Consider the following 26,620-nt stretch of genomic DNA (forward strand, 5'->3'; position numbering starts at 1 on the left):
TTTTTTTTTATACATTTCTTCAAAGCTCATCTTATTTCTCTCTTTTATCACTGATGCTTTGTGGATTTCYTTCATTTCCCCCTACTGCCTTCAAACTTCAACTTAAACAGTAATTTGTCTCAATTTTCATCTTCTTCCCTCATGGAAAATTGTTTCTCATTCTTCCCTATATGGAGAGATTGCTTTTTATTGCTGTTATACCTCAGTTCAGTCACAGTGGCTTTTTTTTATCTCTGGGGACTGTGATTTTATGGACATTCATTAGGATGCAGTCAGATGATTCAGAATTTCCATTAAGCCTTCTTATGTTAAAATTTATGTTCCTAGGTGGGTATTAAAGCAGCTTTCAGGAGTAGGCTGCTAGCCTTTTAAAGTTACTGTAATGTCATCGTGGTTTTTAAGCTTGTGGGGTGGATTATCACTAACTTAAGCTAAGTTTTAACTTTTATTTGCTCTCAGGATGAGTTATGACAGTCCCTAATGTCTTTGTAGAAAGTCTGCATTCTGATACACATTTTAGCAGCATGCACTAAACTAAACTAAAAAGAAAATGCCTCCAAAATGAAACTTGCTTTGGAGTATTCGAAAATTYGCCTAACCAGGTGAAAATGAAGTGAATATTGACTTCATTTCAACTGGTCTTTTGAATTAACTTGTATTGTGCTGCAATTTAAAATATGGCTGTAGTAATGTCTGTTATATGATTTTTGTTATATTATTAAAATAGCATGGATATTATTAAACATTATTGAAATAGTATTGATTTTGTTTAATCACTGCTAGATAGAATAGACAAACATTTTTACAGAACTGCGATAATCAGATCCAAATCAGATCCAGTTTTTATTCCTGCTGGTGAATAGCAGCTTCTGCACTCACCTGTATTTGCACCAYGATTGCAATGATCAGACTCATCATAGTTTTTATTGGTAAATGACAAGGACTAAGACCTTTAGAATCTGTACATATAGATTAAGAAAAGTGTGTGTATACTGGAAATTTATRTATATTTGTGTATTTAAACCTCTATATATTTAACTCATGTTAGCAGTCTGCAATTTTCACCATAACATAGCTGGGAAAGAGCTCCATAAATTAAAGGAAGAAGGCAAGAAAGAGTTCTGAATGGCAATAAGTAACGAAGAATGAACTTTGTTACTTATCTTCTGTTTAAAGTACGCTTATATGTTGCTGAAGATKAACATAATTCAAATTAGACCAAATAGCAAAGGAAAATATGTTTCATCTATTGCAAACATCCAGGAACAGAGGTAAAGAGAAATATTTATGAATTCCAGTTCCAATTTAGCTTGTAGTATTAAAAAAAAAAAAAGAAAAAAAAGAAAAAGAAAAAGAAAAAGCTAATGTTGTGCTTGAGAAATAAATCTGTGTAGCAGATTTGTAGTGTGGCACCTGCTTCTCTGCCAAGTATGAGATCCAAATGTAAAAGCCACAATTTAGAGAGGAAAGTCGCATCCAGAATCTCAATAGTCCCAGAATCTCAATATAATAATCCCAACAGATTGTTTCATTGTTTATACCAGTGTAACCCCTCTGTCCTAAGAAGTTAATATTATACACTGCTGCTTTATAGGTCTTATTAGAAATATCACCCATTTTCCTGATTACAGAATAGAATATGTCTGTGGGCCAGTGGAAGGAGGACCATTCACCCAAAATTAAAAGTCAAAATAGGGTTTTTCAAGACTCGTCAATATTTGGGGTTAAAGTCCAGAAAACAGGGTATCCAAGGATATGTTTCTCCTTCGCCAAAAGAAGTGACATTCACCTAAGAAAATGTGTCTTTCACAAACTATTATTTCTTCCAAGATATCACAAAGTTATTTTATATTGACATATATGCATCAGTATATGATCTTTTTCTTTATTATTTTTACAATTCCATACTAATTGTGTAATCTGCAAAGTTCAAATAGTTTTTCTTTCAATTTTATGCAGAGGTAAGTAACATGTCTAGTACAAATTAGTAGAAGATGAGAGAGCTAAAGCTGTTTTCTTTTTATGACAATTATTCTGTGTTTATTCTACAGTGTATTTGTTAATCATAGACTGACTAATCAGTTCAGAGCCTTAAATTTCACCTAAATTACTCAAAGTCATCTTTTTTTTCTTTTCTTTTCCTGCTAGCAGTTGTACTGGCTATACTAGAGTTTGTTAATAGCTAAATAGTGCCAGAATACCCATTATATCTTATCCACCATTCAGGACAAAACCCACTGTAAGCACAGACACATAAAACTAGTGGCGTGATTTCCTTTTTGATTCCAACAACTTCTTCCAAAGCCAAATGGACGTAAACAAAAGAGCTAAACATAATTGCTTTATATTTTAATTTGAAGGATGCACTCAGTATTTCAAGCCATTAGTGAAGTAATAATGTTCACTCTTGCAAGTGTTTACATCGGTTTATATAACTGAAGAATTATTCCCATGACTAGAAGTTTGTTCTGGACTTTTGCCCTTAGATAACAATCCTCCAAATGCTATCCTGATGGCTAAAAGGAGATCTAGTACCTGCTATTGTTCTGCTCCCTAAAGTGTGCTCTTTTTTATAAACCAAGAAATATATGAGAGGCAGGTGGGCCAAATTGCCACTAATYGAATGAGTCTGTGCTTACAGTGGATTTTGTTTGCATACTGCGGAATAAATAGTAAGATATTCTGAGGAAATACAGTTTTGCTTATTGTTTCCTATATAGTTCCGCAGCTACACAGGAAGATTTTTTTAGAATAGTTGCTATACTTTAAATATGAATGTTGCCATAATCCAAGGTCATTTTCAACTGAAGTTAAACCCGTGTTTGTCTTGCTCACTGGGTTCATCCAGTCTTGGGTAAGTGCAGTGCTGGAAAACAGTGAGATATACAGTAATTTTAATTCACACTCAAAGGATGAGGATTCAGCTTTAAGAGAGAAAATACATTTCTTGAGAAAGAGAAAAATTTGGGGAGGAGCATTCTCAGAAAAGTTAGTTGAGACCAAGCTGCTTCCTGTTGGAAACAGCGAAAAATTCATTCCTTGACAGATTAGAGCATTAGGGCTGCCTTAGTGCAATGGTGGCGCATTGAGGGACAGTGCCTGTACTGTCTTCAGTGATTGTATGCTTAATCTTGGGCTTAAGCATTTTAGATCTTAGCTCATCCCTGGTTAAGTTAGTGCCATCCACCTACAGGTGGAAACAACCCTTTCCTAACTCCTGTGCTTGTTTCTGTAGCCCATCACGGTAGGTTGGCTCAGGGTGTCCATCCACTCTCTTGTCTCCTGTCCCTGTGGCCTGCTCACACTGTGGCCCTTGAGCTGCAGGACACGTGCAGCACAAGAGCAATTTTACTTCAGGACTGTAGCAGAGGGGGTGACAGGTTCTTTCTTGACCCTAATTCCATTCTAAATATCAGATGGGAACCAAAGTCATCCTCGCTAGAAAAATGTTGGCTTCTTGGCCCAGCCTTTGGGAACCCTCAGGGCCCGTGTGCTCTGTGCCATCYGTTCAAGAGCATATCTGACAGCACGAGGCTGCTGCCCATCTGCAGCGTGTTTTGCAAAGAGCTAGTGCTCCCACTCCACACAACCATCCCTCCAGTGCCTGACTGGGTGCCTGTTGTCAGTCCAGTGCTGTCCCTAATTTCTGTGATCCATAGTCAGCGTATTCAGAGCCTGGAAATCTGCTCTTCACCTGCATGATAGAGATGTGCAGGCCAGGAATAGCAGCCATCTCTGCTGTAGGCATGAAGTGAATTGCTGGGGRCACTTTCGGGCAGTAAAAGCAGTGTGTTTCTATAATAATCTTAGGCATCATCCTTCATCTGGGCTTATCCCCACAGACACATTCTTTTCTGCAGTCGGTTCAAGCTTTTCCTTCCTTCTACAATCCTCCCCTCCCACAATTAGCTACTTCCCCTTAGACTGAAGCCTCTTTCCTTCCCTTCTTGTCCTTCCCGCTTCCCAGGAGTCTCAGAACAAGCAATGTGCTTGGATTTAGAAACAGAACCCGGGCTGAGGGTAGCCTGGCAGTGACTGTCTGTCAGCTCTCCAGCTAAACGGGTRATAACAGTCTTGTGATGATAGTTTTCACTGAAGTCTTGTCCCCTTTTGGCATGCTGGGCACGCTCTCCATTCCACACAGTTGCTCTTCTGTGGTCCCGGAGCTGGGCCTCTGTGTGGGTCCAGCCCCATTGACGTGGGGCTCTTAACTCTGAATCGAAGCCAGAGGCTGACATGTGCAATGTCTTCAAGGTTTATGGATATAAAGCACCCAGCTTCAACGCCAAGTACATTTATTTCTGCAGGAACAGTCAGACGTGGCCTCATGAGCTGAGAGAAGCCAAACAGCAAGAGAATGCAGAACTTACAGGTACAGTCAAGAGGAGGAACAGCAGTGAGGAACCACTCCAATAACAGAAAATACACCTCAATGTGAGGCCAAGGAGTAGGCTTAAAAAGGGAAATATTTGCTGTCTAGCAGYGGAGCTAGTTAGTTATGCAAGCTTAATTGAGCAGTATCTTTGTCTCATAAACCATGCCAAAATAAATATTAGAGAGCTGTTTATCTCTAATCTCTTACAAACAAATGAAAGACAGATCTGCTTTCCTTTTCTCAGGGCTACAAAAATAGATACACTTAGATCAGAAAAGAGATAGGCATGCAGGCAATACTGTAGTTATGATAGATACAGTCTTCATGCTGCTTTGTTTATGCTTTAAATTTTTATGGAGAAGAAGCATTTTTCATCTGTTTATTCCATTTGTTGTGCCATCACAACCTGAATAAACCAAGAGGCTGCCAACAATAGTTGGCAAAATTTTTCTTTTTGTTAATGCTTAATAGATTTTATAATTGTCTGTTTCCCTTCCCTAGCTATTTTCTTCTGGAAAACTCCCAGGCAGCAGAGTAGCTGAGCTGAAGACAAAGTACGCCCTGCTGCACAAGACTGTGATAAGGTACAATATTTACAGAGTTCTAGAGCATCTATCCTTGCCTTATTGCATATATTAGATTTCACAGCTTATCCTCTGCCATAACTCAATTGTAGATTTTGTTTCATTAGCCAAAACACTGCATATTTATTTTCCCTACTGCTGAGGCCTGATTATCACTTAAGGCTTTTTTACAGTGAGGGTTGTTAAAGGGGAAGCAAGAACACAAGGGTGAAAAACATTTTTGTTTAATAGGAAGATTCAAGGTAACTGAAAACTGAAACACTCTTTGTTTGAGCAGCATCTTTGTTTTTAATATTAACATTGTAACACTGGCAATGGAAAAAAGCACAAACTAAAATACACAATATGCAAGTTTAAAATAGAGAAAAAAACTATTTGCAGAGCATGTAGCTAGAATTATATAGAAAGACTGTGAACTGCAGAGCTAATATAATAGTTTTTGAAGAAGGTAAGAAGGGAAGAGAGACTAAGAAGAGAAATGAGACTCTTCCACATCTACTTAGGTGTGAATTTTATCCTCCGAGAACGTTCACAGTCAGGTTAGACAGGACTGCTAACAAATTTAGAAGGTTATATCCTTCTCTTTCAAAATATAAAGCAAAACCTGAAATTCAGTAGAATAGCTGTGAGTCTGCCCTGCTTTGACATCTTGCTGCAGGAGAGGATAGGGCAGAAGGGAGGGCGAAAACCAGTGGGCAGCTTCATGCCAGRTGGGAGCAGGAGGGATGGGATGTGTGGAGCGAGAGGAAGAGGCAGGGATAGGTAGTGCCAGGCTGAGCCGTGTGTCAYTATTTGCACAGTACTGTAAATATAGCAGTACTAAAGGAGTGTCTGTGCAAATAATTTTGATGCTATCTGCGATATAGTCATCAGTACAATCAACATCACAATACTCTTATAAAAGTTCTGTAACGTGTTTCGTCATGTTCACCAGGGTTTTTGCACAATTTCCTTGACAGTCCACTTCAAAACTATTCTCACAGTTCTGCTTATGAGAGATCTTCTGTCATTGAAACCGAGGGCTAATTTAAGGAACCTAAAACTAATTCATATTTCCTAAGTCATATTTGCTTAATTGAGTTATGCTGAAATTTGGTTTTAGCAGTCTGAACAGTGGAAAGTCATAAGGAATGGAAAGCAATTTGAAAGGGGTTGCCCAAGTCCTGAGAACACAATTTTTCTTAAGGCTGACAGAATCTTCTAATTTCTTTCTTCTAAATTGCAGTAAATTATAAAATTTCTGCAAATCTGCTTGTGTAGAAGGGCCTGTGACTTATTCAGGCWAATGCATGGTAAATACTTCTGGAAGCAAATTGAAAATGATATATCTAAGCCAATTCAGCTCCCAAGAAAGAGCCCTGTCCTGGTGATACATTCATCTATGTTCATACTGCTGTTTCAAGTTAACTGAAATTAAACCTTGCCCAAACTCAGAAGAAGTCATTCTGAAGAACAGGAAACACAAAATAGAGTTATTTCCTCAGTGTTTTCAGTAGTCTTCACATGCATTCAAGACCCTTTAACATAAAAACCTATTGGCAACTAAGGTGGACAAGATCTAGCCTACTTCCAGCACTTAATTCTTATTTCTRTCTTTTTCTATCTTTTATCTTTTTATTATCTTGAAAAAATACAGCTCTAGCTATGATTTATGGTTTTAAATAAGTGCATATTGCTGCAATCATTTATATCTTCTCCCAAAGCAGTATACATTCCATAGGACTTTCATAATTTTTAACTACTATATAATAAAGGCTTCTCAACTTATTCTATCATTCAAAAGTTAAGATGTATCTATAGCAACACATTATGTTATTTGTTCGTGATAAAGACACTCTTTTGTTTCCTGTTGAAGTATGTGGTTTTCTTATTTTCTGGCTTAAWAAAGGAAGTGGTTATCTGAGGAGAAACGTTACACAAAACAAAACTTTTTCTGCTCTGTTGTTTCAGTTATATTTGTGCAGTGTAGTCAGTTTATGGTTTGTGTTTTATAGTTACCATCTCATTTGAACTCCTGTCCTTTGGCAAGATAAGTAATTTTTATGCACTAGGTTGTTGCTAAGCTTATAATATATCCACAAATGTCATCTTTGAGCTAAAATTTGATATAGGGATCCTTAATATGGGCTTCTATAAATACCACATTGCATTATATTTTAAGTAAGAGAGAGCAGCTAAGGGAGCTCTTTACTCTTCCACATCTTTTGAGTCTAATTTCAGTATAACGTTTTACAAAACTTATAATATAGGTCATGTTCAGAAAGGATGCACTATGGTCTATATCATAAAAACTAGGGTTGTATGTTATGCCTCGTACATTAATTTTCATGCTGTAATTCACTTTATGGCTCTCCCAAAATATGCAATATATTCAACAACAGTCATATTCAAAGATTTGTTATGGAAATATCCCAATATAAGCTCCTAAGTATGAAAAACATCTTCTGACATTAGCAGAATATTTCAGTTCATTGTTTCTGTTTCTGTGAGGGGCTTTGGAGATGCAAGTGAGAGCAGGAAGCTGGTCAGTTCTTTAAGTTTTATGTTTCCACAACARTCCATAAATGTAGTTGCAGCTTATGTATCATTAAATGAACTGCTTGAGATGCTCATAACAGCAACAAGATGCTAATAGCAACATGCAATKCAGAGCTAGGCAGGTGTTCAGATATTTACTAAGAACTTAAGAGTATTTTAAAGCCCAGACATGGCCTTGTACCCTTGAATACTTCCCTGTTATTGGTCCCTACACTGATTTAGAGCTAACTGAGATATATTATCCCAAAAAGCAATTGCACCTTTGGACTAAAATGTAATTTTAGTAATAAACTTTCTAAATTTCAGATAAGTCTTTGTTTCTCGGRGGGCAGTAAATCTCAGCCAGGAGGCAGGAGGATGCAGCATTTACTGAATGGGAAYTTTGCTGTTGATACTAATTGTTTGATATTTTAGCCCTAGTACTGGCTTTCATCTCCACATTTATCTGTTTCCTCTGCCACAAAAGATCATGAATGAGTGAGGGAGCCTTTTTTTTTCACGTGTTGAGCAACAAGAGATGCCAGATCTTTGCTTTGTGCTTACTGAAGGTAGGAAGTGAAATACTGATTGTGTTCGTTCATTCAGTCACTGGGAATATCTGGCATGTAGCCTACATGAATTGAGTGACAACCTGAAACCAGCCTTTAGGCATCTCTGATGTAGAATAAAATATATTACCCACCTCTGCTTCCAGGAGGTGCTGGATAAAAAAAGTTGGTCTTTTATCCCTCTCTTGTCTGATTAAAGCTAGATGAGATGAATCCCACCTGAATTCTAGACATACAAATTAATAAATAAATAGCAGACTCTACTGTTCTCATAGGATCAAAGGATGATTCAGGTTGGAAAAGACCTCAGGAGGTATCTAGTCCAAMCTCTTGTTCAGAGCAGGGTTAGCTGGTCAGACTATTTTATCAAGTCTGGTCTTCAAACTGTATATAAAATAGTATAGTAAAATATGAAACTTTTGTCTTGTGCCTCTTACTGCCTAGTTCTGAATGTTTCTGTTTAATGTAGTTTACAGGAATCTGAGATTCAGCTTTTGCAGGAAGCCAAACATCTTAGTGTGGAACTGGAACAGCAGCAGCGTGAGCTAGAAAAAGCGGAACAGTTCCCTGAAGAATCTTCCAGTGAAGCTTCCCGAATGAGGCAGCAGCTTCTGAAGTACCAAAACGAGTGCAGTGCTATTAAAGAAAGAGAGTATATAATTCAGTCCAAGGTGGAATGGTAGGTGATGACRGTCAAATTCTGTTTATTTTGCCATAGCTTCTCTGGAAAGATAATGACATAGAATATAGCCCAGTTTTCTCTATATCTTACATGGATATATGTGTTGATGCCTATTGTAAAGCACACTGCCACAAACCTTCCCTACAAAGAGCAACATTTCAGTGATGAATAAAGTTGTAGTTTAGATCATTTTAAATATAGAGGGACTGAGGTGTTCTCTGAAATGCTGTGTAGCTTCTACTACGTTTCATGTTAATGTTTAGGTAGGCAAATTGAATGGGAAAGATTCTGGCCTCACACACCTTTGGTCCAAATGAATAAAGTGGCTCCAAGACCTAGTGACAGGGATTTTATTGCGGTAATAGCATAACTAAAGACAGCACTATCTTCAACATCAAAAATATACATTGATCAACTTCCTGTAATCAGGTGCTTAACGAGGGAGCAGCATTTGTATACTCATATCTGAAAAATGAGGTAGTGAAACAGTCGTATGCTGTGCCATTTCTATAAAAGGCTAACAGAGAAGAGTATGCTTGATATTGGATGTATTTTAAGTATCTGTGTATATATGTGTGATRTGTTTAAAATTTTATAGGAAAATTTAAAAAAGAAGTACTGCATTTAAAAAAAAAAAAAAAGATATGCCTATGGAAATGAACCTACCTTTTCATTTTAGGGAATGCTTGCTGTTTTTATCCATCTTCAGGCTGTCCATTGGTATATAAATCCAAATAAATAATGTCAGCAGCTCAGCAGTTAAAGCTATTTTTCTACAAGGAGAGCAGGAGCCCTGGAAGAGCTGCTTAGAGACGCTATTTCTGGCAGTTCTTTCTCGGGGTTTTAGAGCCAGATGTTTGCTCTAAGAGAAAAAGAAACTTGAGAAAGAAGCAAATAGGGAGTGGGAGAAATGGAGAAACATGGATATCATCTGGAAAACATTACTTGCTATGAGATAACTAGGCAGCATGAGTTTCCTGAAATAATTGCTAGATACAGAATTTATCAAAATTTACAAGAAATCAGGAAATGTACTCTGCAAAATAACGCATTTTTTGCCTATTTCTTTTAATATATTACAAATACTTGTGATTATTTTAGCATTATTTTTCCCCGAATGATGGGGTTTTATATGTGCTTTCAAGAGATATTAACTCATACTCTATTTTCTTCCTTTAACCAAAGGGAGATTTCTATGACCTACGGAAACACAGTTTAGATACGGTTTCAATTAACTTTGCACATTTTCACAGATTCACAGATTCACAGAATATTTAAGGTTGGAAGGGACCTCTAGAGATCATCTAGTCCAACCTTCCTGCTCAAGCAGGCACACCTAGAGCATGTGGCACAGGGCGGCATCCAGGCAGGTTTTGAAGACCTCCAGAGTAGGAGACTCCACAACCTCCCTGGGCAGCCTGTTCCACTGCTCTGTTACCCTAACAGTAAAGAAGTTGCTCCTCACCTGGAGGAGCACCTCACCTGGAGGAGCACCTCAGCTTTTCTCCATCCATTCTTATATATGAAATATATATACTATCTAGTAATTTAAAAAGACACCATTGCACTCTGAAAAAACGTTCTCTTTGGTCCTATGCACTGTAGAAGATCAAAAAAACCTAGCTGCACAGACAGGCCAGAAGTTAATATGTCTCAGTATTTAAGAGTCACCAAAGCACAGCCCATTTGCAACGCAGGGATTTTGTGAGCCAAATACAACACTGTGTTTAATAAACCTCATTTGATCCCTCTCCCTTGAACTCCTCCTCTTCCTCCTGAGCTCATTTAGACTCTGGTGTTTGCAACATCATGTGCAACAAGTCCCAAAGCTTCGCTCTACAAGAAGGGTCCCCTCTGCTTCGTTCTGAACCTGACTCCCACCAGCCTCTTTTCATGCCCTGTTGCTCTTGTGCTGGATGAGGGAGTGAACAGTGGATCCCCTGTTCACCTTCCCTGCTCCAGGACCTTTTGGTAGGTCTCTGTCATATCCTATCTACTGCCTAAATGGAAGAAGCTCGGCTTACTTCCCAGCAACTTGTTTGGAACTGTAGTATTGGATCTTATGCCAATGGGGAAGCAAGAGGATATTCCCAGCTTATGTATGGATTTGTTCACTGGAGGAGAAGTCAGAGCGATGCTGCTGTTGATGTCACCATCCAATACCAATGGATCCAGTACCAATGTATAGGACTGGTAGAATACATATACATGTGGCAAAGGAGTGAGGAAGTCTAAGAGGGGCAAGGAGAGATGAGCTATGAAGTAAACAGGGAACAGATGTGAATACTCGTTTGTAAGGAAGGGATGGGTCTGATGGCGTGGGCAGAATAGAGCTGTGCCCAGCAAATGTAAGAGAGACTGCACTGTGTAAGAGACTGCACGTTTGCCACCGAGGGACTGCCTGGTCTCTTGCCTTTCTCAGAAGGGTAGAATCACATGGTTCTTGGCCTGGATCTCTCTGGAGCAGCTTTCCTTGGTGTGCAACTGTGTCCAGCTGTGCTTGGCACTTGCAAGGAAACTTCTATTTGGGAATTATGAGTAATGGCTGTTTAGTCCGAAAACAAACATATCRGTTATTTATCTCTATGTGCTTAGCAAGCAGGGAACATAGCAGGGAAAAAGGTTTGAAGGAATTATCCATTCTTCTCTATTGCTTTACTATTATTATTATTATTATTGCTTTAGGAATATCGACTGAGATCTACTCTGCTTGGAAATACTCTGGAGATGGAAGCGAGAGATGGTGTCCGATAGCTAAATGGGTTTAATACCCCTTTTTAGCCTCAGATTCATATCTGACAACAATAAACCTGCCTTTTTCTTTCTTGAAGAGCCATATAGCACTCCCACAACATTGCCTTTTTTTTTTTTTTGTCTCAGAGTCACTTAGTATTTTATATTCTCTCTTCCCTCTTTCACTTCTTATTTGCTTGCTTCTTTCAAGAACTTTTTTTGTTTCTCCCCCCAGACCGGACGCACTTTTCAACRCACTTTTCAACAGCTGAAGGTGATATTTCATCAAGTATTTTAATTTTTTATTGCTTCAATAAGTATTCAACATTCCAAGAGTAAATTTGTCTGGCTTGCAGGATGGTAGAGCCAGCAGAGAAGTTCTAGGCCTTTCTTCCGAGCCAGCTCGGGGTGCTCAGGAGCAGCTCTGGGGCATTTTAGCAGGGGGAGGTTGGCTCTGTGGGTGGCTCTGTGGGTGCTGAATCCTCTCACACCAGCGTGTGCTTCCCCTTCCAGTTTAGCTTTCCCATCCCATGGACTGCTGTGCTGGGATGGTTCCTGGAGTGACTGCTTGCGTGTTTAGCACAGGAGAGGGACAAGAGCTAGAAAGATTCCATGGAAATCATAAAGTCCTGAAGGAGGTGGATCCCCCTACTCCAAAATCAGAGCTTACCCCAGGACTATTCTATGTCTCAACAAATGTTAGGCAAGTATAACACTTCAAGATAGCGATCCCAGTTTGGTTCTGGTGGAACTGCATTCAAACCTGTGGAGTTCCTTCATATAAATAAGAACATAAATTAAAATACCAGATTAGCACAGGAACAAAAAAAAAAAAAAAAAAGATCAGAATGGTCAGCAATGATCAGCAAGTTCTAGTTTAAGGAAACTTTAAATTCTACTTTAAGGAATTTTGAGGGCCAAACTCTTCTCAGTGGTGGCCAGTGACAGGACAAGGGGCAGTGGGTCCAAGYTGAAACCCAGGCAGCTCCATSTGCATGTGAGGAAGAACTTGTTTGGTGTGAGGGTGCCAGAGCCCTGGCMCAGGCTGCCCAGGGAGGCTGTGGAGTCTCCTTCTCTGGAGATCTTCCAAAGGCGCCTGGATGCCGCCCTGTGCCCCGTGCTCTGGGTGTCCCTGCTGGAGCAGGGAGTTGGACTGGATGAGCTCTAGGGGTCCCTTCCAACCTCAACCATTCTGGGATTCTGTGAAACTTTTCCTTCTGTCATCTGTGTGTGATTTAGAGTTCTGGTTTGTGAGACCAAAAATGAGAAAGGGCTGCTTTTGTTTATTTAGACCATGGCATCAGTAATGATGGAACTTGTCATCCAACACCCACATTTTAAAAAATAATCAATTAATTTAAAATCAAATGATGTACAACACTTTGTGAGGTTAAAGGTGTATGATTCTTGGAAAAAAAAATTAAAACCTAGGGTAAATCTGCAGGCCTAACAGAGATTTCTACAGGTAGYAAAATGGCTATTCGCTAAAGCAGCGTTCCCTGCAAGCCAGCATTGCAAAACCAAGCTTGTCCTTGTACAAGCATTGCAAATCTGGAAAATGATTTCAACTTTTGCAATTATTTCAGCATTAGTCACCCAGTAATTAAGAAGTGAAAAGGTAACTTTTTATTTTTTCAGTGAAGAATTACAAGTCCGAGGTAAAATTGAGTTCCAGTTGAAGGCATTAAAGCAGTGAAGCCTCATGAACCAGTCTTGTGACTGCTTCTCCAGCACACACCAGGCACAGTCAAGGGCCCTATGGGAGTCTGAGGCTGGCAAGTTCTCAGCTGTGATGTCTTCTGCTCACGGCTGCTCATTTTAGCTGTGAGCACCTTCTGAGCACTGCCAAACAACCTCAGCTGTGTGCTTTATTTTACTGCATGATAGGACTCATGATAATAACAATAATTCTGCCTATTTTGTTAACTGAGGAACTGAAATGGAGCTCTGTTGACAACTGCAACTAAATTTCTTAATCTTTCCGACTAATTTTTTTGTGTTTCTGTGGCCGTTTGCAGCTGTAGACATCTCTCAGGGAAAAGTCTGGAATGTGTTTTCATTAATGGTCCAGATTTCCAAGGGCTTTTTTTAACTCATTACATGTACATCCATGCTAGCTTTGCATGTTCAGTGCTGCTGTTAAGCTTCCTGAAAATAAGTACAGGAACATGAAAGACATTCTCAAAAGTGAATGCTTAATCTGAAGATTTTAGTCCCTTCTTTCATTATTTATGCTGTTAATCTGTTAAACTGATTCACAACACTTGAAGAAGCCATAGCCTAACTAAGGTAGCAAAAATGCCATCAATAGCAGTTAAATAGAGCACACAAACAGCTTTGTGGTCTAGCACCTGCCTTTTGTTCAAACTGGAAATTTTCGCTTGATGCCTTTCAACACTAATTTTTTGAAGTTATTTTTTCTAAAGGACTTCCAATGAAAGCCATTATTAGAGCGCAACATTGCAACAAATAATGTCAGGGAGAAATCACGAGTTTAACCAAAGCAAACTATAAAAAGCAAACCATGAAAACCAATGCTAAGTATGCAAAATTAATGTAGCAAATTATTTTAATTTATATTTTTTCAAACTATTACATGTGACTGTTCTAAAAGATAATCTCTTATTATTTTGTCTYTAACCCTGTGTTGGTTTTTTGTGTGAAAGTAGTTGGCCTGCCAAGTGTGCAGGGAAGGTWGTTGGGTGCCTGCAGTTTGCTGTTCCCTTCATTTATGTCACAGAAAATTACGTGTTCAAATCGTCCTGTTTTTTGCATGGCAGAGCCTTTGGTGTGGAGCTGGAATGGCTCCCCAGGAATGTGTCCTCTTGGGGAGGAATGCAACAGAAGGAAAACAGGGTCAACTTGGGTCTCCCTCACCACTTTTAACATTGCTCCTTTGCTTGTCTGGCATGGTATTAAAGCCGGGACAGCACAGGCTGGGAGGAGCAATGCGGGATCCCTTTAATCAGTCTGGGCAACACTTATTTAATCAGGTTTTGTGGCAGTCAAGCAATTATGGGTATTTGTTCCACGTGGTTGTTCATTATAATTAGTGTGATSGTGCCTGTCCCCGGGAGCCCTACTAGGAACCTTGCTGAAATGCCTTTGGATTGTGAATTGTCCATTTTCGCTTCTTYGTACACTTAGACAACCTGTTGGCAAGTGAAAACATGGTGTTTGGCCAGCGTGATGTTCAAGACCATGGTTATGATGTCTGGACACAATGCAGAGGAGCAGAACAAAGCTGCTGTCACAGAGCACGAGGAGCCGTGTTCGGTACAGGTCCATCCTGTGCTCTTGTCAGCTCTCAACAGGGGACAGAACAAGGAGCAGTTCGGGAGCCCCGTTGCAGCAAAGAAGAAATGTCCTAGATTTTGTGGTGGAGCTTTCTTTTATAGTCTATATTAGCAGTCTAGGGGGAAGACTTGTCTACATTCATCTTTCTTGGAGAGGTTTTCTGAACTCATTCGCTCTGTGGATGTTCAAGTACTCTGGCATCCAAAGCAGTTTTTAGTTTTAGGAGTCCCTGTAGAGGCAAACTTGTTCTCTGCCCATCCAGATACTTGCACATGCTGTGAATCAACAAAATCTACCCTGTGCCTTTATTTCCTCTTTGCTGGTTGTCTGAGTCAGAGCTTGTTCTTAAGAATTTGTTTGGATTGCAACACTATCAACCCAGTTCTTCTGCTTTTTGACCATTTTCTTTTCTTGACTAGCTGGAAAGATATCACCTAAACCTTCCACATTTAAGCTATTTCCTTTTTATTGGAGGACCAAAAAATGAGAAACAATTTATTGGGAAAGAAAAAATACTTTAAATGAATTAATGATAGAGAACTATGCACAGGATCCAAGGGAGGATCCTCCACAAGAACAGCTACTAGGAATCTCATCTCTCTCTTCCTATGACCACTTCCTTCTGAAGCCTCCTGAACTCACCATACAAAGACATAAGCTGTTCCTGGCAGGTGACAGCGAAAAAAGGAAATACTGCTCAGGTGCATCTCTTCTGTAACAACCTCATTCTGAAGCAGCTCTAGTGACTGCTTTGTGTRGATGGGACTACCCCAGAACTGGCTTCAAATGACACAACCGTTTCAAGAAGCCCCTTCCCTCCTCTGAATACTCTAATTTGAGGAGTCGCATAGCAGCTTCTAACAGAACACCTTGAGCTCCTAAGAGGTGTGACCAACACATCCTCTGGAATCACAAAGAGGAATTTAATGCTATATCTGCAAAGCAKGATTTGGGTATCCCACGTATTCCTCAGTTGTAATCTTCAGTCATTTATAGCTTGAGTCTCAAAAAGTGTCATCATAGGTGCTGAAAATCTTGGGAGATCCCCCTGATGGTTTCCCAGTCAGTAGTACAACAAGTTCAGTCCATTTGCACCAAGATGGAAATTGCTGGAGACAGATGTCCCATGTAGGTTCRGAGTTGCTCAATGGATGCACAGGGAAGTATTGGCTTTCTCCAGAGATGCCAAGGCTGATGTTTGATCTTTGGCAGTGTTTACTTACCCACCACTAAAATGCCAACCTCTGAGTTGCCTTCATCCATCTCAAGGACTTTCCTGTTTCCCCACAGTCATCTGAATTTCAGAGTCTCAAGACCAAGAAACTCTTACTGTAAGTCCAGTGAGCTTGGTGGTTCAGCTTCTGTTAGCTGAACCTCTACTGAACGGCTCAGCAGTTAGTCCTTAATCTATTCAGGGCAGCATTATTTAAATATACCTAGAAGATCTAAGAGACTTCTCTTGCCTTTTCAACTTTCGCCAGCCTTTGACATCTTTCTTTAAAATTGCCTGAAATGACATTGCAACTTGTTTTCAGATATAGGATAAGATCACCTGTGGTCATTCAATTTAATTTTCTATTATACCCAATTGCCTCCGTCTATATTCCCTGTTATGTTTCAAGAATGTTTTTCAGAGGAGCCTGTTTCAGTTTGAGGACCTTCCCATATGTTTTTTCATGGTGTGAACTATCAATCACTAAAAGGAAGAGGAAAGTTTCTTACCAGCAGCTGGTTGATRTGGGCTCTCTTTGTGGCTATTTGCAGCCCACCTCCTCCTATCTCCTGCCTCAGTTACAGATAAAAGAAATTGTGTTCTGAGGTGGAGAGGACCTGAGCGTGCCCTCTGATTCCTTATACCTCATGAGTGTAAACCCAAGAGCTACAGTGACATAAATACCTCTCTAGAGGAGGTGGTAAAACTGCAAAGTGTCAGGCTGAAAGTTCAGATGTGTGCACTGTAGAATAAATTTGCATGTGTACATTAAGTCAATAAGTCTTTGAGAACTTTAGGCACCTACATGATATTTTACTGTACGTATTATTGTTACATAAGATAGATTTCTTTCTTTTTTTGTTTCTATTGATAGTATAGTACTAATGTATTTAGCTCTGTTGTGATTTTCCTGTAGTTTGCAAGAAGAGAAAAGATTGCTGGAAAGTGAATATGAAAGAATTCCAAAGCACAGTGTRAGTATGAACCACAAGAAAAGCCATTTTTTATGTCCTGCTAGCTAGTATATAAAAGTTAAAACAGCTTTTCATCTAAATAGGAATGAAAATATTTTCCCACTCTGTAAATCTAGGGTTTCTAAAAATCTAGAATACATAGAAAAACTGAGGTAGCTTTTACAGAAGAGACTATGTGATGTCATTCAGGTTCAATAACTCTAAAGTAAGTGCTGAATAACTGATGCATAAAAGATCTGAATAGTCTTTGGTTTTCTCTCTTTTGGTTTACTGCATTCAGCAAAGTTGTACTGCACGTAGAGCTGGCAGCAAGTTTTTGGTATCAAGATACAAATGTGCAAAATGCATTTGCAGTCAAGTCTTGATGAATGTGTGGTTTTGTTGGAAATAAAATTCTATTAATTATTCATAGAATAAATACAAGCCTAGCAATAAATTATATTTTATACCTCATGGTAAAAATGTTATGGTTACTCAGTGTGAATGATTGTTGTTATATTCTGTGTCTGTAAAAGGGACAATAATAACCATCTGATCTTTGATTTAATTTTGAAGGAAGCTGATAAGAAAATTAAACAATTGAAAGAAAACTGTGATGAGCTCCGCAAAGAAGCAGTCCAACGGAAAGCGGAAATTAATGCCATGAAGGAAGACATTTCGTCCAAGCAAAAGTTGATTTCAAAAAACAAGAAAGCAGTGGGGAAGCTCCTGGAAAAGGAGTCCAATTTGAAAGTAACACGCAAATGATAGTGTGTGTTTATGATATGGATTTGTCCCAGGAAAGAGTGAATATTCTGAATGTTGTTTGTCATTACATGGCATTGCACTCACAAATCATTACATGGCATTACATTATATGTTAGTCATTTTCAGTAATAATGAAACCTGCTGCTGTTCCATTTCCACTCTTAGTCCTTAAGAAACAATAATAAAAAAACCATGATTCTGATATTAAATAGTTTCTATAATGGCATATTTGTTGCTTATGCTGTGTTACACTATTTAACTCATGCTCCCATCATAGTTAATACAGATTTGTCCTGAGAATTAAGAAAAAAAATCCAGATCTTTGCCCTTTTTTTAACATGACACAGATAATAATTGGAGATAATAATAATAATCAACCATAACTTTTGTTTTGCAGGCATAATATTATGGTAATTATCATAATGATTAATTACAAGGATAACAGCTACAAGTTTCTGTGACAAGCTCAAGTCATTTGAATGTACATTTCTTGTACATTTTTTTCCAGCAGTCTAATGTAAATGCTAGTTCTGTGATACCGCATCAGATGTATAGGCTGCTAATCTAACATTTCTCATCTGTCGCTAGGATGAGTTAATTCAGATCACTGACGTTCCTGTGCAACTTGGAAAAGAAACAGAGAAGATGAATCGCAAAAAAGTGTATGCTTTTAATAAACAATTGCATAGATATGTAACTTATATTTATACATTTGTTATAGAGACAGTTAATTTTTGATTAAAATTAGAATAAAAAAAAAGTGTCTATAATCACCTTAAAATATATGTAGCTTTACTGAAAAATACAGTAGACAGAATCAATTTAAGGCCATAAAGAAAAATCTGGCACAAAGCTTAGTCAAAATTGGTAATCCTCTCACTATGCTCCATTAATAAGTATCAGATCTGCCCAGTATGTTTTTAATGGCTAATAATGCTTAAATGGTTATGCACACTGAGTAATCCAGGAATTAGTCCTCTGTGGGGTTTGCAATCCTCAGTGACTGTGTATCAGTTTATCTCTGTTGGCCTCTTGGAAACTATAGCAGCTTTGGGAGCTCAAATGCAGGCTGGCCAGAGCTAAATAAACATCCCCTTGGGCTGCCTCTCATAGCAGCTGCTTAGCCAGAGCTGTCTCATTAGCTGCTCCTGATAAGAATTCCTGGGTGTCCCATTTCAATTGGGAAGATGCAAGGCAGGAGCTGAGGTCTCCTATCTCTGCAGCCTGCAGCTGAGCTCTCTCTCATCCTGCTGCATGTGACATGTGCTGCTTTCTGTGTGCAGAAAACGACATTCGTATTTTACAGTTTCAGCCAGGTCATTGGCATAGCACAGCAGGAAAAGTGCCATCCAGGACGAACACAAATTTTTGTGTCTTTTTAGCACAGAATTACGCTGAAGTTTTTGTGTCTCCTGCTTACAGTCCCTATTTGTAATAGAGTCACTGGTTATCTATGTTGAAATTTTCCATTTTAAAACTTATATAGCCATTTTTTTTCTTCCTAAATACTCTGTTTAGTACACTATCACCATATAATAAAAATAAATTTTTGGTATAGTGATACAGAGACACAGCTGGAAAAGAGCACAATATTGTGTAGATGGCTACTAATGGTCTATTTGCCTGAGGTTTTCCACTTGTGTCACATCACAGTGTTTGGAAGTGTTACAGTGGGATTACTAGAACTCTTTCAGATGCTGTCGTGGCCCTAAGCTCCTTTCTAGTCATGTAATGAGCTCTAATTGCTCTGACTTGTATTCATCTGTAGAGGTTTTCACTGTATGCAGTCTGCTCTAGAACATAATGCAGTAGATCACTGTGCAGCTCACATAGTTTTGCTGGCAAATTATATTTTGTTATTCAGGTGTTTGCATGGAAATGTGAAGCTGTGCTCTTTTTTTTTAACGTATCTCCCCAGGGATGCAGAGAAGAAGAAAGAAGCCCTCAATAAGCAGATACAAGMGTTAAATGCTGACCTTAAAACTATTGATAAAAGGATTGAAGCAGTTTTGCAAGAAAAAGAAGATGTAATGAAGGAATTGGATGGAAGACGAGCTTTGCTCGAAAGCAAAGAACGAGAATTCCTAACTTTGACTAAATTACTAGAAATTAGCAGAGAGAATGAATCAGCAGTCCTATCAGACAGGTTAGAATAGCAAGTTTGAGCCATGCAGTACAAGTAAACACTGCTCTGTCTGAAATATCTAGATGTTTTCTCATAAAAAGTCTGCACTGCTTGTGTTCTTGAGTTTCATCCTGCAACCAGTGGAGACTGGAAAATATCTGGCTTGTTTTAGAGTTCAGAAATGTTTTCTGAATTACTGGAAACTAGGATCTGGCTTGAAAAGAACATCAAAAAACATAAGAGTTTAATAAAATTCTGCAAGTCTCAGGATTTTTCTCTAAAAGGGGAATTGCTCAGAGGATTTCCCTCTCCAGTGAAAAGCACTTCCCTCTGTGTAATCCTCAGAAAGTTAACTCAAGCAGAAAAGTCAGTATTCTGATTTTCAAATGGGAGTCATAGGTTCAGCACCAACATACCTCTGAATTTTGGTGGGAACTGACCATTCTTCTCTTCAGTATTTCCTTGAAATTACAGGCTTTCATATACTCGGTAAAGTAAAATAAATTGATAGCTTCATTGCAAGCTGCAAACGATTCCTTCTTTACAAAAGAGGTATCACTGTAACCATATCTGCATCAATACCTTAAATTRTCTTTATTTTTTTTTATTAAAGGATAGGTATATTGCAAATCAAAAGGTCTGAGTGATGAAAACATGTGATTATGTCCTCATATTAAAAATATGTTTTCTTCTTCTTTAAGTAACAATATGTCTTTTGTAATTTTTTAGCATTGTTAGCATAGATTCTGACACCTCATTGAAATCAGGGGTAATATTGTCATTGATCAAAGTTACCCAAATTTTACCTAATATTTTTTAGGTAACTTCTGACAGCAGTTTCTAAGTTTGTCTTACTGCTCAGCTATAATTACACAGTGCTCAGATCTGATAAAATGATTGTGCCTGTTTGCATTCATCTATGATCATTGCTGAAATTCTCTGTATATTCTCTGTATATCTGTATAGAGAAGCTCTGGAGGACTATTTGAATAAACGTGCCTTGGAGAAGGAAAAACAGCACGATATTCTCACTCATAAGCAAAAACTGAAAGATAGAGAAATGAGATATTTAAAAAAGATGGAGTTACAATTGAAAATGTCTCATGAATCGTTGCATCAAATTAAGTCCCAGCATAAAAGACTCAAATTAGAGGTCTGTATGAATACATGAATCATAATAGTTCTACATTTTCCTATTGGAAAATTGATTGGGAAATCCTTTCACTCCATGGGATTATGGCCATTTTGCCTTCCTTTGAGGCACTGTAAGAATATAGGCATTTAATAAGGAGAGAAATAATATGGTGTTTTGCTCGTTGAAATTAAAGAAATTTCTAGCAGACAAGTAGACTCTAGCATTGCCTGGCTCCTAGATCTAATTTTAGATGAAAAAAAGATASATCTTTTTAAAAAATGCAGAGTGTTTATCTATTACTATCATCATTTCTAATGTTTATTCCAGGAGACAAAACAAGCAGTATATAAAATTTGATATTAAATGTTAGAATGTAATTCCCTATAGTCTCTTCACAGCCACTCATATATCACTTTTCTGATTCCTCTCTGTACCAGTTTTTCTCCTACTGCTCTTTCCATACTGCTTTTCTTTCTTCTATTTTACTTGTACCTTGTCCTATGCTGCTGTTGAAGGGCAGTCTCACTGCGCTTCTCTATTCCAAAATTTCCTTGTTTTTCTCCTTCCAATTTCCTGGAAATTTACTTTGTTTAGGACTCTTTCCTATCCTCTTTTCCCATTACTGGCTATTCAATTCTCTGCTTCTTAATTTTTCTCCTACATTGACTCCTTGCTTGGTCTAGGTTTTAAGTCAGTGTTATTAAAGGCAGCTTTCTTAGCCAAGTAAATGTTTTTCACAGGAGAAAAAAATTAATAATTATTGAATGTATAAGCAGTTGATGTTTCCTAACTTGACGCAGTGTCACTGCAGTTTTTCATGGTACTTCCAAGCAGTTCATTGCAGCAAAATAATCTTATTTATATCATGTTTTAAAAAAATAACTTCATAGTATTAAAAACATACATAAATAGCTTTTCTAATTATAAAACTCAAAATATTGCTCAATAATATTTATTATTATTCCATGATACCTTATTTCCCGCCTCTTTCTATTTAAAAATRAAGTTGAAATTTCTTCCTGAATTCACATCTGTAATTAATCACCTGATAATTTTTACCTATCTGGGGAAAAGAAAAATCCTGTGTATCTACAGAAAGAAGAAAAAATAGGCCAAATTTCCTGAAATATTGATTAATGGGCTATCTTAAAATCCAGATTTTGTTCTTACAGCTTGTGTTGACTTGTATTCAATATCATGCAGGAGAACCTGGGAAAAAGTTGTGGATTTTTTTGTTTTACTTTCTTTTTTATGTACTCCTATTGAGGAAAAATGCCTGAAGGGAGGAACAGAATTGCTCAAAACCTCTTAATCTAGTGATAAAACTATCCCAGCTCACTGGCAGCTGTGGTTAAAGTTCACTGCCTTGGGCGAGGGCCCAGCCCAGCCCCGGACACTGTGTGAGAGGTCCAAGGTCTCGGCCTGAGGCCCTCCCGCCTTGGTGGGGTGCAGAGGGCTCCCGCARCGCAACCACGGGTGGAACTGGAAGGCCAAACAGTGTCTTAATCTTGTGATCACGGGATACAGGCACAGGATATGAGCACAGCTTAGGCCTCGGCCATATATTCGGCCTAGTCTGTCCAGTGGGTTCCTGGTTTCATTTCAAAGAGCAGATGTGAAATCACGGCTCTTCTGCAGCGTCATCAGCTCCAAAAYAGTATTGGGCCAGAGTGGCAGGTTTCATTCTGCTGCTCTGCCTACCTTAAGACTATTTAAAATTATTTGTGAACTTGGGAGCACACCTAGAAAAATATTAATATATTTTAACCTTAAAATAGCTAAAGTTCCTGCTCTACCAGTATAAGCCAGGTTCACAGTTACTCAGTGTGATTCCAATCAAAACTTCACAAGAACCAAATGCTAATATAAAAATCCAAATACAGAAACAACCTCAGGGTGCTTCCCCAGATGTCTCCTACTTTAAGTAAGTCACGTGCTACAAGCAGAGTGACTGGTTCACAGAGCAAGGAAATCACACCAACACTTCCTTCAACCGTGCCTTGCTCCTTGGCGAGCTGGGACGAGTCAGCGCTTGCTGAACGCCGACCTTCTGGGCCAAAGAGAACTGGGCTCCCAGCCCCACAGCAGGGCCCGTCCTTCTCGTGCACGAGCTTCTCCTCCACCCAACCAACCCCAGGACAGCCCGGAGAGCCTCGGTTCAGCCCTGTCAACACAAAATCCTAGGGGATTAAAGCTGTTCGTAGGAGCTTTCTGCTTTTAGACTGAAGAACTTGGTGGTGGCTTGAGAAGTGCGCCTTGAAAATGTGGAGCTGGGTATTTACAGACACTGCAGCCTCTCACGCAGCAGGAGTGATAACTAATATATACTCCATAGTAATAACATGATTGCTCTCTCTACAAGATCCAAAATAACTTGCCTAGAATAGGTTTTATTTATTTTAGCAAATCTAGGTCAAATCTTTGAGTTAGTCTTAGATTTAGCATCGAAAACCAAGGCAACCTAATTGCGACCTTTACTGCACCTCTTGATTCCTTCTCCATTAAGCTGTGGAAATAACATCTAATTTTATATTATCACAGAATCTGAAGTCAAAAACATTTCACAAGTGCAAAAGATCTCATTATCTGTATTCGGGTGTAGCATTTTCAACTCCTAACATCTGATTATGATCCAAGAAGGACACTTAAGATTTTAATGCATTTTTCTTTGTGTAGCTTCCACATGTGGCATTTAATGGCTGTGGGTTTTTTCCTTCACATGCATGAGTTATACATTTGCAGCTATAGACAAGAAATGTTTGCCTGCCTAGGTAGTTTATTTCCTCTYTATCTATGACAGCAAAGATTTTTCAAGAGAAGTTAGCCACTCTAAGGTCAATATARTGTTTTGTTTTATAATCTGTAACATAAGATAATCTGTAAAATGTGATATAATCTGTATCACAGAAATATTTTATTGAGAGATGTTCTGGTCTAAAATTAGTTTCTAACTTATCTTCTTCCCTACACTTAGTTTTAATATATGACTGAATAAGTGACTTTTCAGGTAGCAAAAAGTAGTAGTTCATAAGTGGTTCTGCAGTTTGTTTTGACTCTTTCAGTCTAAGGAGGAAACTGTAAAATTTCAATGACTAAGTGAAAAAATGTGATCTAAAATCCACACAGATGTGAAACACTAACCCTGCTGAAGTCAGTGGTAAACTGTTTTTTTTTTCTTTCAGAGAGGTCAGAATTTCACTCAGAAAATCACTGATGAAATTAGAAGCAACATTGTCACTCATTCGCACTTCATAGTTTACTATAGTTTAGTTGCAGAAAAACACACACTGGTAAATTCAGTATTTGCAAACTGTAAATTTACAAATTTACAAAAAGAAGTATTTAGAAACTGGGCTCTGAAGATAAATTTATATAGTGAAAATCTTGYGAGAAGTGCTTGACTTTAATACTAACTTTTAATTTTCATGTATTGCTGAGAAACTCATTGACCAAGAGGTCTTAAGAAGGCTCAGGTAATGTAGCAAGACAGAAAGAGCATCTTTCCTATGTATCTAACTGCTTGAGAAAAATTGTCTGCATTTTGCACTTTTTATATCTTTCATTTGCATCATTCAGTGTTCCTGACTTGTTTTTGTAGGCAGAAAATATTCCTAAAAACAACGAACCATTATTAGAAAGAAGACGTGAACTACAAAAGGAAATTGAAATGAAGAAGAGAAATTTAGCTGAACAGGTGAGGAATTCTGCTTTCTCTCTTTTTCTTTTTTTTCTTTTCTATAACAGCTTGTTTGCAAACTTGAGAATAAAATAAATTTTGGTAGAAGAATTGCTGAATCTCTGGCTGAATCTTTCTGATGAGAAAACAGGCCATACTSTTTGTTCCATTTAGAAAATTTTTTTTTGCCATATTTGAAAAATATTTTCACATATACTGGCAAATAAGAAGCACATATATTTTCTAGTTCAAGTTTTTTCTGACCATCATAAACTGCATTACAATTAGCAATGTGATTGTGTCTTTGGATATCGCAGAGTATTTTGTTGAAGCAAAGACAAATCAGTATTTCCACATTATAATTTTTCGTCTTCAAAGTTTTACCATTTTTATATGCCTGTCTACACACTGCCAAATATACTGTGGAGATGCAAGTGTCTTGATGACAGGAGTATTCAGACTTGCCGCTATACAAACAACTTCATAAGAAGTGATAGATTTGAGAGGGTGTTCTTGCCCTGCCTCCTCCTTATCTCCATGGAGTCGTAAATCCTTATGGTTGGAAAAGTCCTTCAAGATCATAAAGTCCAACTATAAACCCTTCAACATCATCCCTGCTAAACCATGTCCCTAGGTGCCTCGCCTACACATTTCTTGAACCCTGCCAGGGATGGTGATTCCACTACTTCCCTGGGCAGCCTGTTCCAGGGCTTCACCGCCCTTACTGCATAGAAATTCTTCTTAATATCCAACCTGAACCTCCCCTGGCACAGCTCATATCCATCCTCTTTTTGTTCTTTCCTTGAATTCAATTATTGGGTAGAACTCAGCTTGTATTTTATTCCATAGTCATTAGACATCTACATGACCCTGTCTAATATACCAGGATAGATGACAGCCCCATACTGAGTCCTGAGGCTGCAAATAGCTCTTTAGGGACCATGGAGTGCATTAACTGTATCCCCAACATTTCTAAAAGGTCTTTTGGCCCTTTGCTTGGTTTAGACCACTAAATTTATTGTCTTAAAGCTCAGTACTCCCTGCTGTATATAGTGGGCATTTAAGACCTAGTAAGAGTATTCAAAGGTGGTAAGGCCAGAAGGAACCACTCCGGCCATTTAGTCTGACCTCCAATATATCATAGATCATGTGAGTGCCCTGATTTAACTTTTCTTTAAACTACAGCATATCTTGTAGAAAAATCCAGTCTTGATTTTAAAATTGCCACCGGGGAACAGTTGCCCAAGGTCCCTGGCGAGTCATTTCAGTGGTTAATTCATGCAAAACAATGCAGGGAGGTTTTATCAAATAATTTTTTTTTTATCTTGTTATGTTTTTTGACTACTGAGTTGTGAAGCTTGTTTTCAAACTTCCATTCACTCCATAGTTACAAAAACTCTGATCTAAGTATTCCCTAATCTTGATTTAAAGGAGCAAGGCTCTTGGAGGCTGTTATTATAAAATATTTTTTCCAAGCTTTTCTAGTGCAGATTGCTGAAAACTCTGCTTTTGCTACTTTTATATTCAATAGCCGAAAGAATTGATATACTGTGGAACAGAAATATTTCTAGGTCATAAAATGTTTTGGCGTGTTATCTTAGGCATCAGCTGGTATTTTATGGCAATATTTTTATTTATTATTTTTAATCCATGTAGACGGTATGGATGTACATTTTGCAGATAAACATAAAGTATCTCAAACTCTGGGTTTGCCACCCTTGATTCAGCAATGCATAAGGAACTTAACTTGATTTTCTTCTAGAAAATGATATCCAGCATGGATGCGCACATGTTGGAGTCATTTATTGCTGAAGAAGATCRGCTTTTCAAAGAACAGGAACAGTGCAGGGATGAGCTGTCCAGACTTGCACGTCTCACTTGGGTCAAGCTTGAGGAAAGGGAGCAGAAATCTAAGGAGGTTCGGAAAGCCCAGGTAAACAAATATCTAAGGTAGCTGCAATACTATTCTAAAGTAAGAGTTGGAGAAATTAAA

At 38.3% G+C, this 26,620-nt stretch overlaps 1 protein-coding gene across 1 annotated transcript in view; it reads left to right on the forward strand.

Moving 5' to 3' along the window:
- CCDC146 (coiled-coil domain containing 146) overlaps positions 1-26,620 on the forward strand; it is a 71,903-nt gene that overhangs the window by 30,387 nt on the left and 14,896 nt on the right. The window contains exons 3-11 of the mRNA XM_026046434.1: positions 4,877-4,959; positions 8,515-8,724; positions 16,887-16,944; positions 17,500-17,676; positions 18,280-18,353; positions 19,610-19,837; positions 20,783-20,969; positions 24,550-24,645; positions 26,390-26,560. Of these exons, the coding sequence (XP_025902219.1) occupies positions 4,877-4,959; positions 8,515-8,724; positions 16,887-16,944; positions 17,500-17,676; positions 18,280-18,353; positions 19,610-19,837; positions 20,783-20,969; positions 24,550-24,645; positions 26,390-26,560 (1,284 nt within the window). The remainder of the gene's footprint in view (positions 1-4,876; positions 4,960-8,514; positions 8,725-16,886; positions 16,945-17,499; positions 17,677-18,279; positions 18,354-19,609; positions 19,838-20,782; positions 20,970-24,549; positions 24,646-26,389; positions 26,561-26,620) is intronic.

This window comes from Nothoprocta perdicaria, unplaced genomic scaffold (assembly GCF_003342845.1).
Source record: "Nothoprocta perdicaria isolate Ctin4 unplaced genomic scaffold, notPer1 scaffold_44, whole genome shotgun sequence".
In the NCBI taxonomy this organism is placed as follows: Eukaryota; Metazoa; Chordata; class Aves; order Tinamiformes; family Tinamidae; genus Nothoprocta; species Nothoprocta perdicaria.